Source organism: Moschus berezovskii, chromosome 12, assembly GCF_049115385.1.
Source record: "Moschus berezovskii isolate FMDL1 chromosome 12, NW_MosBer_1.0, whole genome shotgun sequence".
Taxonomy (NCBI): domain Eukaryota; kingdom Metazoa; phylum Chordata; class Mammalia; order Artiodactyla; family Moschidae; genus Moschus; species Moschus berezovskii.
This window is the reverse complement of record NC_142471.1, coordinates 68,900,182-68,916,785: the sequence shown is the minus strand read 5'-3', so window position 1 is coordinate 68,916,785 and position 16,604 is coordinate 68,900,182. Positions and strand designations below refer to the sequence as shown.

Here is a 16,604-nt window from a genome sequence, read left to right as displayed (position 1 = left end):
GAAGATCCCTGCAACTCCAAGGTTAAGGATCTCTAGCCTAGAAGTGGCCACTCCAGCAGTGGTACATGGGAAATGCACTGGGGCTACGAACACAGGCCTGAAAGCTGTTTGGCTCCAGGGGTCCATGAGGCTACTGGTCTGCAGGTTCTCCCCACTACCTCAGTGAACCTGATGCAGCGTCCCCCTCCACCCTACCCCACTCATCTTTGAAAACGTTCTCAGGCTGCTCTTATTAAGGGATCCTGTTCTCCAACCCACCACTCCCATACACAGCATAGACTTCAGGAATGGAAATAGAAATGACTGGCTTTAATCAGTCCGTGATGAGATGAACCTCATTGAGAGGTCATTTGGGGTTCAGGGGCACCCTGCAGCAGCTGGGGTGTGCTACTCCAGGTGCGGCTGAAGCAGAGAATTCTGAGAGAAACCACTGGAAGGGGCAGGTAGGACTCCCAGTCTTGACCAGGCAAAGTGGTTCCAGAGCCCACATAGGGTGCCAGCCTTGGCCAGGTAGGAGGAATGGCCTCCATACCCATAGCAACCCCATGTGACCACAGGGCAGGCCCCACCCTTCTCGGTCCTCTTCTTCCTTCTGCTCTAGAGGAGGAAGCAGGTCCCTGAGCACACACACGGCCCAGCCTTTGCCCAAGCTGGGCCAGACAGTCATGCAGGAACTTAGACCCCAGTGACACACACTCTGGCTCAGCCCCAAGTGCTCCCACTCTGCCATCTGTCCTCCAGGCAGGACCCCAGGGAGACGGAAGAGCAGGACACAGGGCTGGCGCCCCCAGGGCTACAGGTAGTGTCCTCAACAGGGAGGCTTTGCACTCCCCTCACACCATCTTAACGTCCAGGGTTTGGGCCCGTGACAGGTTCTGGCGCTGGGCTTTGACCATGTGCAGGCGCCTCCCGTGCAGCGTGAACTGGGCCCAGGCGAGCAGCTGCAGCAGAGCACAGGTGATTGGCACCAGGACCAGCAGGTAGAAGCAGCCCTGGCGGAGGGTGGGGGCCCGTGCCGGGGGCGGGGCCGGGGGCTCTGGCCAGGGCTGAGCACTCCCCACAGGGGCCAGGGGCGGCTGCTGGAAGAGATCATGACCTAGGACAAGAGAGCCCGCAGAACGAGCAGGTGAGTCCTGGCCTCCAAAGTCCACAGTGCCTCATCTCAGATGTCACATGGACACGTCCAAACCCCAACTCTCAATTCCGCACCCAAACTTGCTTCTCCCCATTCTTCTTCTTGCAGAATGGCACCACTATCCCCCCAATAACCAAAGTCTTCCTAGAGTCCTTAATTAGCTTTCCCACTCCCCAAGAGCCAATCCTTCACCTCCCCCAACTCCAAAACACAGCCCAAACCAAACACTTCTTTTCAGCTCCCAGCACCACCTGCTCCAAGCCTCCTTCGCTTTTGCCACAGCCTCCCTACAGTCCACTCTCCAAACAGCAGACAGAGTGAACTTTAAAAAATGTAAATCAGACTAGGCCATTGCCCTACTTAAAACCTTCCTCCCTAAAAAAAATAAATAAAAAAAAATAAAACCTTCCCAAGAGCTGCACTGAGAATAAAATCCAAACCCTGCACTGATCTACAGAGCTCCGCTTCACTTTTTCAGCCTCATCTTCAAACCACTCCTGGGCTTCCCTGGTGGTGCAGTGGTAAAGAACTCATCTGCCAGTGCAGGAGATGCAAGAGACTGGGGTTCGATCCCTGGGTCGGGAAGATCCTCCGGAGGAGGAAATGCCAATCCAAACCATTCCTGATAACCTGGGCACCTGTACTTTCTTTTCTGCCTGTCTGTGATTTGCTGAGATCTTTCTAGACTAAATCCTCACCATTCAGTTCACATCCTGGGTGCCATCTCCTCAGGGTCCTTCTGGACCAGGCAGAGTAGCTTCTTAGCCACAGTGATACTTTTACCAGTGCACTTATCACTGCCTGCTCTTCTCTTATTTAGCTGTTTAGTGCCGACCCCACCCCCACCCCAACACAGAATATAAGCTCCATGACGGCAGAAACCTTATCTGTCTTATTTTGTTATCTCTCTCCCTAGAGGCACCTAGAATAGCACCTAGAACAGGCAGAGAAGGTATCCCATACATATTTGCTGAATGAATGAACTACTGAAAGATGGAACCCAGTTCTTCTGCCCACATAGGGACAGGCAGAGGAGGGGTGGCCCAGGCCCAGCCTCTGTCATGGCTGGTTATCATTCTCTCTGCTTCACTCGACCCAGGTCCCAGGCTCCTCAGCAGGTACACTAGGTATGCTGTGCTCCCTGGAGCCTCGAGCACCATGCCAGCCCCTGGGCCCTCACCTGTGTAGAAGCAGAGCAGCCAGGTGCCCAGCAGCGGAGCGAAGGTCTGGCCTGGCTTGGTCACCAGGGCCACCATGCCAAAGAGAAGCGCTGAGGCTGCCTGCGTGCGGTGATTCAGCACCAGGTCCTCATCCACCAGGTCCGTGACCACCAAGGTCAACAGCTTACAGGTGCCCTCAGTGAAAACACGGTTGCTGCCGGCGAGAGAGAATGGATAAGAATGACGGGGGGGTGGGGTGGGGGACACTGGTGTGGGGGCGAGGGAGGGGCAGGGCCTACCTGGCAATGAAGAGGCAGAGCAGGCTGGGGTGGTCGGGGCCAGCCAACAGCATAAGCAGGCTCAGGCCCAGCTTGAGCAGGAAGAGCCCCCGCACCACGGCATAGACGCCCCAGCGCCGGCACAAGGGCAGGAAGTAGAGGTTGTTGAGGTGGGGAGCAACATAGGAGATGCCTGGGGAAGGGAGCGTGGCCTTCTCAAGGGGCGCTGCCACAGCCTCCATGACTGCCCACATGTTAACCATCAGAAATCAAAGTTTGCACTGATTCAGCACTAACTCGGTCCAGGCGCTGTGCTGAGAGTTTCCACATCCTTCTATTTAGTCCTTGCAACCCTTTAAGGTAAGTACTATCCCTACTTTACAGATAAATGGAGACTCAAAGAGATTAAATCAAACACACCCAAGGCCACACAGGGAAGAAGCACAATTAAGACACGTTCCCAGGCCTGTCAGGACAGTAGTCGTCCCTTGTGAACGAGCTACTGTGCCGCATGACCGCTAGGTGGCATGACTATGAAGAGGCCCACCATGAGGGCCCTACCCACTCAAACTCACAGACGCTCCCGCCCTTCCTCTGGAAAACAGAGTGGGGGTGGGAGTGGGGACTGGAGGTGCAAGCCCAGTGCAGATTCTGCCCTCTGCCACCTGGGCCCCAGCTGGGAGGTAGCTGTATCTGCAGTCAGGCTAGGGGTTCTGGGGTGCAAGCCTCTGTCCTTACGACCAGCACAAGGTACTCACTCACCCAACAGGAAGGAGCCCGTGGAGAGGGAGATGTGGTCTGACAACAGATGCTCCAGGAAGAGGGGAAAGAAGTTGCTGTTGAAGTGGCAGTGAAAGACCTGCAACCAACAGAGACACTAAGGAGGCTGGGGAGGCAGGGTGAAAGGGAGCCAGGAACAGAGGGAAAACCAATGTGGGGGGGGGTGTGGGGTGGGGGCGGGCAGCAGCAGGAGCCAGAGCGCCCTCTAGTCCCATGTCCTTCAACATGGAACATACCAGGACAAAACCTAAAACCAAATTCCTATGCTTATCTATAAAAGTTAGAAGGAATGCTAACATCACCATTAAAATAAATGAAAGCTTTCTCTTGTAAAACTTATCAATGCTAAAACAAGCTTAATGACATAAAAATAATGTGTTTCTAAATTTCGCTGGCTTATATACTACATGTGTTCTAGGTCTGGCCTGTGGTGTTTTAAAAAGAGTCCTCAGGGACTTCCCTGGTCTTCCACTGATTAAGACTCTCTACTTCCAATGCAGGGAGTGTGGTTTTGATCCCTGGTTGGGGAACTAAGATCCCACACACCCTGCAAAAATACAATTATACAAAGTTGTTCTAAGTATTGTGCGTGCTTAGTCACTCAGTCGTGTCCGACTCTTTGGGACCCCATGAACTATGGCCCATCAGGCTCCTCTGTCCATGGAATTTTCCAGGGAAGAATACTGGAGTGGGTTGCCATTTCTTACTCCAGGGGATCTTCCTGACCCAGGGATTGAACCCATGTCTCCTGTGTCTCCTGCATTGCAGGCACATTCTTTACCCACTGAGCTATCAGGGAAGTCCACATATGCCCCGCATAGTGGCCAGAAAAAAGTCCCCAAGGGCACCTCTCTCTCCTATCCTCATGTTGCAGATGAGAACATGGCTGCCCCCAACGAGCGAGACGGGCCTAAGATCACACAGGGAGTTAGGAGCTCAGATGCAGCGAGAATCCAGGTCTCTAACTACCCAGCTTGTATTCCTGCCATTCAGCTGCTAAGCCTCAAGCAAGGCCAGAACTGATTTCCCAGCTTCTGGGAAGGTGGTTCCCTTGAGTGAGGCATTTGCAGCCATCCTATGAATGGACATTGCTCCCATACCTGCACCAGGTCCATGCCCACGAACCACAGGAAGTTCCGGTGGCGTGCCAGCTGCCGGAGGTACTGGCCCAAGGTGATGCTACCCGCCTCCTTGCCGCCCACAAGAAGCTCTTCTTCACACAGGCTATGGGGCAGAAGGGAATCAAGAACAGCTTTGGCTGGGCCAGAGCCATCCCCCACCCCAGGCAGCTATCCATCAGCCAGGAGCCCCAGCATGGCAATCAAGCCCAGCAGAGTGCTGGCCACTCACCCGCCATTCACAGCCATGGCTGGGCACCCCGGCTCCCTGCCAGCCGCCTCAACCTGCCGCCTCAGCAGCCGTGTGGCCCCCACAAAGCCCAGCCCGGAGCCAGTGGCCAGAGCCAGGCAGAAGGCGCGGAAGGAAGAGAAGTCCTCTTTGTTCCAGAAGGCGTAGGAGGCAAAGACAGACAGGGAGCCGGCCGCGCTGAAGAGGGAGCAGTAGAAATTGAGGTGGGTGCGGTCGTGGGCTGAGAGGGCCAGGTCGGCCAGCAAGGCATGATGATGCAGGTCTACGAGCGTCAGGAAGCCGTCATAGAGGCACAGGCACAGCAAGAACTGCAGCCCAGCAGGCGCCCAGGGCACCCAGAACGCCAGAAACGACACTGCCAGCAGCGGTCCATGCCAGCCCAGTGCCTGCACCCGTGCCAGCACCACAGCCCTTGAGGAGAGCCCAGCACCTGACCTGCCAGGGAGAGGGGGGCCGTTGGGAGACGCCTGGCAGCCCTGGCAGGCCCCACTCCCTGCCTGAACTCGGGAAATGAGAAGGCCCAGCCAATGGCTAGCAGTGGTTTCCCTTTCTTTCCCCACCCCACACACAGGCAGCGGTCCTCCAGCCCTGGGGAGGGGGAGGTGGGAGAGGACCAGTCCTGAGCTTTCCCTGGGGAACAAACCGGGGTTGGGAGCTGAGGAACCGACGGTCACTCAGCCAGCCGAAGAGGGGGTCGTTGAGACTGTTCCAGAGGAGAAACACCGTCTGTGGGCAGAGGGGAGACGGGCAGGTGGGCTCCAGGCGGCCTCCTCTCCAGGGCTTTCCCCACCCCAGCCTGCTCGCCACCCCTCAGAGATGATGCCAGCTCTCCTGCCTGCAAACGAGTGCTCAGGTCAGTCCGTCTGCCATAACCGACAGTCATTGCCCCCATCAAACTCCCACCATCCAGGGCACCGCTGATAAATACACGTGAATGTATTATAAATGTGCATACAGTGCCTGGCTCACAGGACAGAGGACGGGAGAGTTGGCATAATCCCCACTGAGGCCTCCAGCTCTACCTTTTCTTGCTGAATCTTGGTGAGCAAGCCAGCTTGCCCTCTGCTCCTGGCTGGGGGGGACCCTGCCCAGACATCTGCCCAGCTCCCACCCCGGGTGACTGCCCCAGTGCTGGCCTACCTCTCCAACCCAGAAGGCAGCTTTGTCGATCTTGTACACTGAGACAAAGGTGTCCACGTAGTAAAGCAGGAACACGTTGTGCAGGACAGAGACAAAGAGGGCCAGGGAGCCATAGACCACAGCCGTGGGCAGGCCCAGCAGCCAGGCCCAGGGCCCACCCGGCCTCATGGCGGCCAGCCCAGCCTCAGCCCCAGGAGCACCGAGGTGCTCTCATGGCCATGGGCAGTCTGGCCATACTTGTCCCTGGGGAAGAAAGAGCCAGTTAGCTGCAGGGATCAGAGCCAGCCCTGCTCCTAACCCCAGACCTCTGAGTCATCTCACTGGGAGAAAGTTTGCACATAAAACAAAACTGGGGAATCGCCAATGGGAATCACCAGCTAAAACAATGCTGGACTACATACCACTGCTAGGGAGTAAAAGGAAACTGATAAAGGCGTGGGAAGAGAAGGCAGACAGCCAGCAAGTGCAGAGTCAGGTCGCATGCTAGGGCATCTTCCTTCATCCACAATCGAACCTGACAGTCCTGGGCCTGGGCACACACTGTGCCTACAGCAGAATCTCAGGCAAGCTAGTTAACCCTAGACTCAGTTTTCTCTTCTGTAAAAGGGAAAAGTGGATGATCATGGCTACTCAGAAGAATAAAAGGATTAAATGAGGTAACTCACAGAAAGTGCTCAATAAATGTTGGTGGTATCATTATCATCTTTATAAAACCCATACAAAGTTTACAGCACTGTTACAATATTACAGGAGAGCAACCCAAGCTCAGAGATGGTTAAGTCAGTTGCCCAAGGTCACAGAGCATAAAAGTAGCAGATTTGAACCCTGGCCTGTCTGGCTCCAAAGCCTTTTTTTGCCACTTGACCTCCCAAATTGGATTACTGTGGGCTGCTGGGTAGAATGGAGAGACCTGCTATGATGTCAAGTTTCATAGGGATATAAGAGTGATAAGATATGATAAGAGGCCACAACTGCCCATGCACTTTGATTCCAGAAACCCCACCTCAAGGAACTAATCCCAAGAGAACATGTACAGAGTTGTTCATGGCAGCAACATCTAAAAACAGCCAGAAGTTGAACACAGCCCAGGAACACAACAAAGGGACTGGCTCAACAAGCCCAATGCTCTCCACAAAGGTCAAGTACGTGGGCAGTGTCAACACATGGGAGAGAAACTCAAGGACATGTTACAGGAAAGAGAGAACAAAGGACAACACACGCGCCTGCTCCGGACCAGGCCAGCTCATGCAGAGACCAGCAGGCTAGACTGACCATGGGTTTAAAAAGAAATTAAAATCCAATTCTTATTACAGCAATGCTTCTCACACTGTAATGTATGTCTACGTCACCTGGGGATTTGGTTCAAATGTAGATTTTTACCTCCGCAGGTGTGGAGTAGAATCTGAGATTCTGCATTTCTAACAGGCTCCCAAGGGGCACCGATGCTGCTGGGCCATGACCACACTTTAAGCAGCCAGGCATTAAGTCTATCTGTCTCTTTTTTTAGATTCAAAGTTGTTGTTCTCTTTTCAGAAAAATAATCCCATGTGTGCTTGTCTGACCACCCCCACCCCCGCCAGAGGGAAGCTATGGGGGCTTTCTTCTCTCAAACTCCCTGTAGCTAGTTGAATTAGCCCCAAAGAGATAGGTTCAAGTCCTAAACCCCAGCACCTGTGAGTGTGATCTTATTTGGAAAGAGCTTTACAAATGTAACCACGTTAAGATGACGTCTGAATTGAGGTGAGCCCTAACCTAAGGACTGCTGTCCTCGTAAGGAGAGGGAAATCTGGACACAGACACAGAGAAAGGGAAGACAGTCATGTGAAGATGAAGGCAGAAATCTGAGCGATGCAGCTATGAGCCAGAGAACACAAAGAATTGCAGGTAGCACAAGACAGCCAGGCGGAGGCAAGCAAGGATGCTTTTCTAGAGGCTCCCTCCAGAGGGCACATGACCCTGCTGGTGCCCCGATGCTGGATTTCCACACTCCAGGAAATGTGAGGTTGTTTTAAGCTACCTAGTTTGTGGCAATTTGTTTCCGCAGCCCTAAAACTTATGCACCTCCTCAGAGGCTGTCTCCTCTTGAAGCCCTCATGACCCAAGCCTACCCACAGGCCTCATTTACATGTCCGCATGCTTGCACACACATATGCAGAACAGAAACTCCTGTTTCCCCATTAGAGTCAGGCCCGGGAGAACCAACTCAGACCCAGTCCCTAAGTGGTGACCCGCCCCTGACAGGCCCTGTTCTTGCCCCATGAGTCCCCAGAGCTCTGCTTCCATGCCCAGGCTTCAAGGGGCTCTATAGTCCAGCCTCTCCCGGCCAGTCCAGCCCAGCTTCCCAGGGACCTTTAAGCCTCCATCTTCTCTGGCCAGGCCTTTGTTCTCAAGGGCCCTGGCTACCAGAAGTGCCCTCTACATTTCTTCATTTCCATCTCACCCGTCCCTCAGGTACCATGGCCATTAGACTTCCAACTCCTCGTCCCTCACTGTGCCTCCAGCCCTGCACACATTCTCCTGCCTGCCGCACTCCAACCTGACGGTGGAGTTCGCCTGCATGGGGCCTGTGTCCTCACCCTCTACCTCCATCTCTGGACTCAGCCACCCTTGCTGTGGGAGTGACTGGCTGGGGAGATAAAGGCTCTGTGAGGAGAACAAGGAGGGACTCTCACAGGGTCTCTCTCAGGCTCCCTGGAAGCTGAGGTGGTCACTCAAGAGGTTAGTATGCAGCCTCCCACCCCCATGCCAGCTTTGTGCCAGTCCACATGTTAGTGATGGAGGGAGGAGGGGGAGGAGTGGCCAAAACTACCTGAATGCATGTGTGCTAGGTCACTTCAGTCGTGTCCGACTTGTGAGATCCTTTGGACTGTAGCCTGCCAGGTTCCTCTGTCCATGGGGATTCTCCAGGCAAGAATACAGGAAAGGGTTGCCATGCCCTCCTCCAGGGGAATCTTCCCAACCCAAGGATTGAACCTGTGTCTCTTTCAACTCTTGCATTGGGTTCTTTACCACTAGCACCACCTGGGAAGCCTGAACGTCCTGACAGCAGCGGCTAAGTCTGTGAGAATCTCTCCCTGGCCAAAAGGATCCCGCCTTGTCCGAAAGCAGGACGATGTCCACGGGGCCTTTAAGCTCCTGAAGAAGCATTTGGTGGGAAATATTTTTTTTCCCACAGCCTTATTGAGGTATAACTGACATACAGTAATCTGAACAATGGAGAGGTCTCTGGTGGCCTAGGGGTTAGGACTCCAGGCTTTCACTGTTGTGGCCTGGTTTCATCCCTGACTAGAGAACTGAGATCCGGCAAGCCACGTGGTACAGGCAAAAGGAAAAAAAAAGAGTTTTGGCATGTGTATGCCTGTGAAACTGTCACAGTTGAGATCAGGAATATATCCATCACCCTAAAAGTTTCCTTGGCACTTTCCCAAGCAATGTAGTGGGAAGAAGGCACAAGTAGAGGTCTCCAAAGGCCCAACTCTACCATTTCCTACCCATGTGCCCTGCAGCAATTTGGTTAATCCCTCCATGCCTGTTTCCTGAACTGCATAATGAAGCCAACCTTCCTAAAGCTAGGGTCAGCAGTCAATGAGAAGATACTTTGACACAGTGAGCACAGTAAGTGCGTGAGCGCCGGAACTTCATAGACCACCGCTATCAAGCCTCCCAGACCGTCCATATCCACCACACCAGGATGAGATGGGGATTAATCTAAAGGTGCTTTGCGCCTGTAAAGCACAATGTATGCTTCTGCTTTTACCCTTAACGCAGGTCACCTCCTCTGATTCCCCAGGGCCTTTCAGAACTCCCCTCTCTCACCTCGAAAGCCTTTGTCCCAAGGGAGTGAAGCCTCCTGGTGCCCCTACCCAGATGTCTAGTGACCTGCCCTGGTTACTGGAGAAGGTGGACTCTATAGGCAAGGTCCCCAGCTGCTAGCCGCCAGCTCCCTGCACCCACACTGGGACAACAGTAGAGGAAACCCTGAAAGTGTGGTGAGATGGAAAAGGTATGACTTTTGCCATCAGAAGAGCCTGGTTTTAAATCTCAACTGCACTTCCTACTAACTGCACCCACAGGTAAGGTCTGAGCCTGTCTGAACCTTGGTTTCCTCACCTGCAAAATGAAAGTAACAGTGCCTATCTTTACAGGAATGCAGGGAGGATTGACTGGTTTGATCTCCTTGCTTCCAAAGAACTCTCTAGAGTCTCCTCCAGTATCACAATTCAAAAGTATCAATTCTAGTCAATCCTAAAGGAAATAAACCCTGAATATCTATTGGAAGCACTGATTCTGAAGCTTCAATACTTTGGCAACCTGATGCCATGAGCCAACTCATTGGTAAAGACCCTGATGCTGGGAAGGACTAAGGGCAGGAGGAGGCGGAAAGAGAGGATGAAATGGCTGGATAACATCACAGGCTCAATGGACATGAGTTTGAGCAAACGCCGGGAGATAGTGAAGGACAGGGAAGCCTGGCGTGCTGCAGTCCATGCTGTCGAAAAGAGTCGGACATGACTTAGTGACTGAGCACCAACAAAGGGAATATTAGTAAGCCCCAGAGTACCGACAGAAATATGCGGAGAAATGGCTTTTTCTTAGGCTCACTTAGATCAGAGTAAGAGCAGGGGAATATGCAGGTAATCAAGTCCTTCTTGTGGCAAGGGAGTTTGAAAGGAAAAAAAAAGCAGAAGAGGTAAAGTTAGAGGAGGAGGGCCTGCAAGAAGCAGGAGCATATACAACATTCAGGGGTACCAGAGACAAACCCGTAAACCATGGACTAGATCTAGAGGCAAAGCACCCTGCCCAGGTAAGCGAGCTGCAGGAGGAGCACGCTGGGTCACTCAACAGTTTCTCTTCCAGATTGTATTGCTCCATCAGTAACTTCTTCCTCTGCTAGCCCTCCCCACCTGTTGGTGGTTTAGTCACTAAGTTGTTTCTGACTCTTGCAGCCCCATAGACTAGAGTCCACCAAGCTCCTCTGTTCATGGCATTTCCCAGGCAAGAGTACTGGAATGGGTTGCCACTTCCTTCTCCAAGAGATCTTCCAAACCCTGGGATCAAACATGGGTCTCCTGCATTGCAGGCAGATTCTTTACCAATTGAGCCACCAGGGAAGTCTCACCTGTTAGGGAAATTAAATAAATAGTCCTGTTTAGGCTTCAGAGACAAGGCAGACCAGGTCTCTGACCTTGCTTCTAACCTGCCTGGCTACTGCCCTGACTGCCTGCTGTGAGTGGAAGCCTTGTGGCACCACAGATAGGATTGGGGACAAATCTTGAAATTGTTGAGCCCATGGAGAGGCCCTGACCAACCAAGTCCCAGGCTTAACAACATTCCAAGTTTTACATGACAAAACAAACAGCATTAACATAAAACCAGAGCTGCTTTTGCTCACAGACTGATGATGATATCAGTCTGCATCCAGGGATTATGAGCGGGAACTCTGAACTGCAAATTTTGAGGTCTCACCCACAAAGCGGACGGGATGCCTGGGCCTTTTCCCAACTGGGACTCCAGATGCGCTGCGTCATGGGACTTCCCAACGCTGTCTGAGTCTGGATGTTGGTCAAAACTCAATTTGGTGATGTATCCTCTGCTGTTTCTTTCTCGTTTCTTTTAGTTAGTATAAAAGTAAGTTAGATAATTCTCTAATAAATACTGGTATTATTTATTTGTATATAACAAGAGGCTTATTTTGTTAACAAATCCTTTGAACCTGAGACGAAAGTGAAAACTTTTCGCAAAACATCACCCCTAATCCACCCCCACAGAGAGCAACAGCCCTGCCTCTCTTGGAAAGGAACAGCTTGGGGCCCACACTAGCCTAGCTGTATAATGTGACTGAGATGTCCTGTAACCTGCAACCAACTCCACCCTCACCTTGACACCATGATAGAGAGCCTGCTGGAGGCCCCACAGCCCATCCCCCACAACGACGGCAGGTATGGGCCCAGTATTGCGACCTTGAGCCAGCCACTCCCTCCCTCAGGGCCTCAGTTTCCTCATCCATAAAGTGGGAATCTAAGCCAACCTCTTAGATTGCTGTGGGGCTGGAATGCATAAAGGTACATAAAGCACCAAGCCTAGTGCCTGGCATTTAGAAGACCCTCAGTAAAATGCAACTATTCTTTTTTTCTTTCACTTCTCTGAAGTTTGGCTTTATGATCTTTAAAGGATTTCAGTCCGTGTCTTCTGGCAAATCCAGGATTGAAGTTGTCTTTTCAGTATGAAAAAGACTGAACCCTGGTGGCTCAGACAGTAAAGCATCTGCCTACAATGCGGGAGACCCGGGTTCAATCCCTGGGTCGTGAAGATCTCCTGGAGAAGGAAATGGTAACCCACTCCAGTATTCTTGCCTGGAAAATCCCACGGACCAAGAAGCCGGGTAGCCTACAGGCCATGGGGTCGCAAAGAGTTGGACAAGACTGAGTGACTTCACTTCACTTTCAGAACGAAGGGTTTCCCTGGTGGCTCAGATAGTAAAGCATCTGCCTGCAGTGCGGGAGACCCAGGTTCGATCCCTGGGTTGGGAAGATCCCCTGGAAGGAAATGGCAACCTACTCCAGTACTCTTGCCTGAAAAATTCCATGGACGGAGGAGCCTGGTAGGCTACAGTCCATGGAGTCGCAAAGAGTCAGACAAGACTGAGCGACTTCACTTTTCAGTACGAAACAGTGATGCTTCTCATTGCCTAGAATATCCTACCATCTTTCAAATTCTTTTTTGAATGCCACCTCCAACTTTAGTTCATGTTGTTCTTCCACCTAAAACACTCTAGATGTAACTACATATCAGTTCTCAGGCATATAAGGTATGCCTGGTTTTTACACCTTTCATCATGTATCCTTACATTTCTATCCTTATCTTGTAAGTAAAGAAACCAAGGCTCTGAAGGATAAGTAACTGGCCCCAAATCACAGAACTATTAAGTGCTGGAGCCAAGATTCAAAACAGATGCTTTTGAGCAAAAAAAAGGAAAAGCCCTCAGCATTTCTCACATCACTTTGCTCATCACCCACCATGCTGCTACTGCTAAGTCACTTCAGTCGTGTCCGACTCTGTGTGACCCCATAGACAGAAGCCCACCAGGCTCCCCCATCCCTGGGATTCTCCAGGCAAGAACACTGGAGTGGGTTGCCATTTCCTTCTCCAATGTGTGAAAGTGAAAGTGAAGTCACTCAGTCGTGTCCGACCCTTAGCGACCCCATGGACTGCAGCCTACCAGGCTCCTCCATCCATGGGATTTTCTAGGCAATAGTACTGGAGTGGCTTGCCATTGCCTTCTCCGCATCACCCACCATAATCATTATCAAATCCTGCTTATCTGAGAAAGGGCCAGTTCAGTGGCACAAACCTTCTCAAGAACACCAAGAACCTTCTCTCCCTTTTTCAGGTCCCTTGGCTGAATCCTCTGTATCAGGATCCAAAGGTCTCCCTAACCCTCCTCCAGCCCCCAAGCTGTTTATGGGCGGGGCCAGGTCAGACCTACCCCTGATTTCTACCTCTAGCCTCCACCAGGCTCCTTCACCACATATTGGCCTCTTAATTAATACCCAGTGGGTCAATTTGCCCCTAAAAGGCTCATATGGACATCCCCAGCCCAAGGGAGAAAAAGCAGCCATAGGAGGAGTGACACCCCCAGATCCCACTGTCCCCCTCAACTATTCATTCTGCTTGACTGTGGAAGTCAGAAAGAGGCAACCTGGGAAAGCCTGATGTGAAACATGGACAGCAAGGCAACAGGTGAATAAAGAGGAACAGTGATAATAACAAAATTTATTAAGCTTTCCCCAAGTGCTAAGGAAAACTGATACAATATGGAAAGCAAGCTCAGGACAGAGAGACACCAGATTAGGAAGGGCTTGGAAACCACACACAAGATACTCTCCTGAGGACAACGGACAGGGGGGTGGAGGCCGCTGGGGGTGGCCGGGTGACAGAAAAAGATTTTTAGAAGGATCCCCCCGGCATCTTTCAAAAATGCTCCCCTCTTCACCCCATCGGGCTCCTGGGAAATAAATAGAAAAGCATGGAAACAAGAGTAGCTCCCTGATCTTTGAACCAGCCTATGGTGGGTAGTGGGCTAATAAACTTGGTAGATGAAACCAAGAGTGCCAGACAGGGGCCCCTGGGGTGAAGGGCTTCAGAAGGACTAGAGACTGTATAAGAAGCAATTAGTATGGAAGGAAAAAAATCTACTAGTAAGCATTATTTGGAGTTGGGAGCCCTGGGTCAAGTCTGAACCCTATCACTAACTAGCTATTCACTAACTAGTTTATTCCTACATCTGCAAAACGGGAGAAAAATTCCATTCCCTGTCTGTCCCCCGAGGGTATTAAATGAATTTTAAAGGTATAAAACCTTATGCAAATATTAAGGGTGTCCTTTTTTCAACAAGGTGACCTTTGAATTGTCTGCTGAGTTTCCTGTTTCACATCCCCTTTGTCTCCCTGTTCAATCTTCCCACAACCCCTGGCAGGGCTATTGGGGAGGCCCACCCTGGAAGGGTGCCCACTTTCCATGCAGAGACTAATGGGCCCATCCTCTTTCTTAGGTTAGAAGTCAATTTCACTCTATTGGGAGCTGGGACCATTTCCCTGCAGGGTCAGTAACTTCACCCCAAGACCACGCACCCGTTCCAAGCCACAGAGGAGTCTGGGATCAACCATGGTGCTGAACCATGTGGTGGTTCTCCAGCCTGTCTGCACATTAAAATCACCTGAGGAGCTGCTCAATCATACCAAGGCCCAAGCCTCACTCCTGACCAATTAAACAAATTGGAATCTCTAGAGAAGGGGCCCAGCATCGGGGTTCTTTTAAAGCTCCCCTACAGGTTCTACTACATCACCAGGGTTAAAGGCCATTATGTTAATGAAATGGATCCCGGCCCGAAGCAGCCGGCGACTCTAGGGAGTCCCCTCTGCAAGAATTCCATCCTCACCCCTTGAGCCCAAGCTTTTTCCACCCTGACCCGAGCACTTTCTCAACCCACAACCAGATCACTTCAGGAACCCCCGAAGACAGCTCCCAGGACTCCCAGAGCAGACCGCACTCCTGTCCCCCTCGGTGTGTCCTTTGTGTCTGACTGGTCCCAGTCCGGCCCGCTGCCCGCTAGCCCCGGCCGCCGGCCAGCCGCTCACCGAAATTGTGGCACGCGAAGCCTAATCCCACGGCTGCCGGGAGCCAGGTGCCAGCCAGTGCGCCTGCGCGCGGGCCGCCCGTAGCTTCTCCAGCCTCTTCTTCCGCCCCTACCCAGCGATTGGCTCCGCAGTTTAGGCAGGTGCTGGAGCCTGAGGCTGCCGCCGCCATATTTGTTACGGGCCTTTGCCCCTAGGGATCAAACAGAGGATGTTCACGCTAGCAAAAGAACGGGGCAGGTTGCCTGAATTCCTGCCTCTCACCTCCACGAAGGCTTAATGTCACTTTAGTTCAAATCAACTGTTTTTCTGAGAGCTTCCCGTCCTCTCCACCCTCCTTCCTTACTATTAATTCGGAGAATGAAGACAGCTCAGTGCCTTCCTTCAAGCCTTGTGATTTGACTGGATGCACAGCTGAGACAGATGAGAGGGTGGTGGCGCGACCTGGGACTCCCTGAAGCTGGACTGGGAGCCAAGAGTGGACACGCCCACCTCGAGCTGCTGTGGGCACCAGGATTCAGGTCACACGCACCAGACCCTGAGAAAGCAATCAAGCGGCCCAACCTCCTTCTCCTGTTAATATGGGCTTCCCCGGGTGGCGCTAGTGGTAAAGAACCCGCCTGCCATTGCAGAAGACTGAAGACACGCGGGTTCGATCCCTGGGTGGGGAAGGTTCCCTGGAGGAGGGCATGACAACCCACTCCAGTATTCTTGCCTGGAGAACCCCGTGAACAGAGGAGCCTGGTGGGCTACAGTCCATAGGGTCTCACAGAGTAGGACACAAGTGAAGTGACTTAGCACGCATGCAGGCAATAGTGAACTATAAGGCAACTGAGCTCTTAGAATGTGCCCTGTGCTGTGTTAAACACTCTATATGCATTATCTTGTTGAGTCCTCACACTGTCATCTCTGGGAGGTAGATCCTATTATTCCCATTTTACGGATGAGGAAACTGAGGTGGGGAGAGATTCAATGACTTTCACACAGCAAGCAAGCGGCCCAGACAAGCTGAAACACAGGTCTCCTGACTCTTTGGAGTCTTTCCTCTTCCTACCCCTTCCCAGGCCCTGAAAGTCAAGTTTTGTTTTGCTCAGTCTAATCCAGTGAGGATGTCCCATGTCTTCTCTCAATAGGCCTGTAAGCCTAGTTAGGTTTCTAGGCAGTCAGACAGCACAGACTCCAGTTTCCCTACCCTGGGATAAGGGGCAATGATCATGACCTTTGACTTCTGGGGGACTTGGGACTCAGTTCCCTGGCTCCACCACCTCTTTTATGGGAACCGTCATTTTGTGAGACTCTGTTTTACTCCTTAGAGGGATTCTGTGGGCATTAAATGAGAAATAGGGGTGTAAGAGTTTTGCTGTCAACAGGAATATTATCCTTATCCTCCATCCTGACAACCTAGGTGGCACCCATTGCAAAGGGCACACCCGTTGCAAACAGTCCAGCACAAAAGCCTAAGTGTCCAGGGGTAGAGTCTCTTCACCCAGTTCCTAGAGCGCCCCAGAGGCCCCATGAACCTTGCCCCCAGCGTCCATCTCCCACCATTTTCCTCCTCCCCAATCCTGCCCTTCAGACTCTCTTCTTACCACTTATATCCTCCCCCCTT

The 16,604-nt window shown here is 52.2% G+C and overlaps 1 protein-coding gene across 4 annotated transcripts; it reads right to left on the bottom strand.

Moving 5' to 3' along the window:
* Nucleotides 1-288: 288 nt before the first annotated feature.
* On the bottom strand, nt 289-15,092 carry SLC68A1 (solute carrier family 68 member 1). Of its 4 annotated transcripts, XM_055424763.2 has the most exons (10): nt 14,999-15,038; nt 11,328-11,471; nt 5,862-6,104; nt 5,365-5,447; nt 4,704-5,156; nt 4,454-4,577; nt 3,336-3,432; nt 2,595-2,766; nt 2,316-2,509; nt 289-1,096 (listed from the first exon to the last, which is right to left on the bottom strand). In XM_055424763.2, exons 3-10 carry the CDS (start codon nt 6,027-6,029, stop codon nt 834-836), a joined length of 1,554 nt encoding a protein of 517 aa, XP_055280738.2. In that variant the 5' UTR covers nt 6,030-6,104; nt 11,328-11,471; nt 14,999-15,038; the 3' UTR covers nt 289-833. The 4 variants fall into 4 exon arrangements, with proteins under 4 accessions (XP_055280738.2, XP_055280736.2, XP_055280740.2 ...); XM_055424761.2 differs by lacking the exon at nt 11,328-11,471 and having other exon boundaries at nt 14,999-15,092; XM_055424765.2 differs by lacking the exons at nt 11,328-11,471; nt 14,999-15,038 and adding an exon at nt 14,851-14,872.
* Between the last annotated feature and the right edge of the window lie 1,512 nt (nt 15,093-16,604).

Coding starts and splice junctions, on each gene's coding strand:
- SLC68A1 (XM_055424761.2), bottom strand. CDS start 6,029: ATGAGGCCGGGTGGGCCCTGGGCCTGGCTGCTGGGCCTGCCCACGGCT. Junction 4,578..4,703: donor GCCATGGCTGTGAATGGCGG/GTGAGTGGCCAG, acceptor TCTGCCCCATAG/CCTGTGTGAAGAAGAGCTTC. Junction 1,097..2,315: donor GCTGCTCTGCTTCTACACAG/GTGAGGGCCCAG, acceptor CTCTTGTCCTAG/GTCATGATCTCTTCCAGCAG.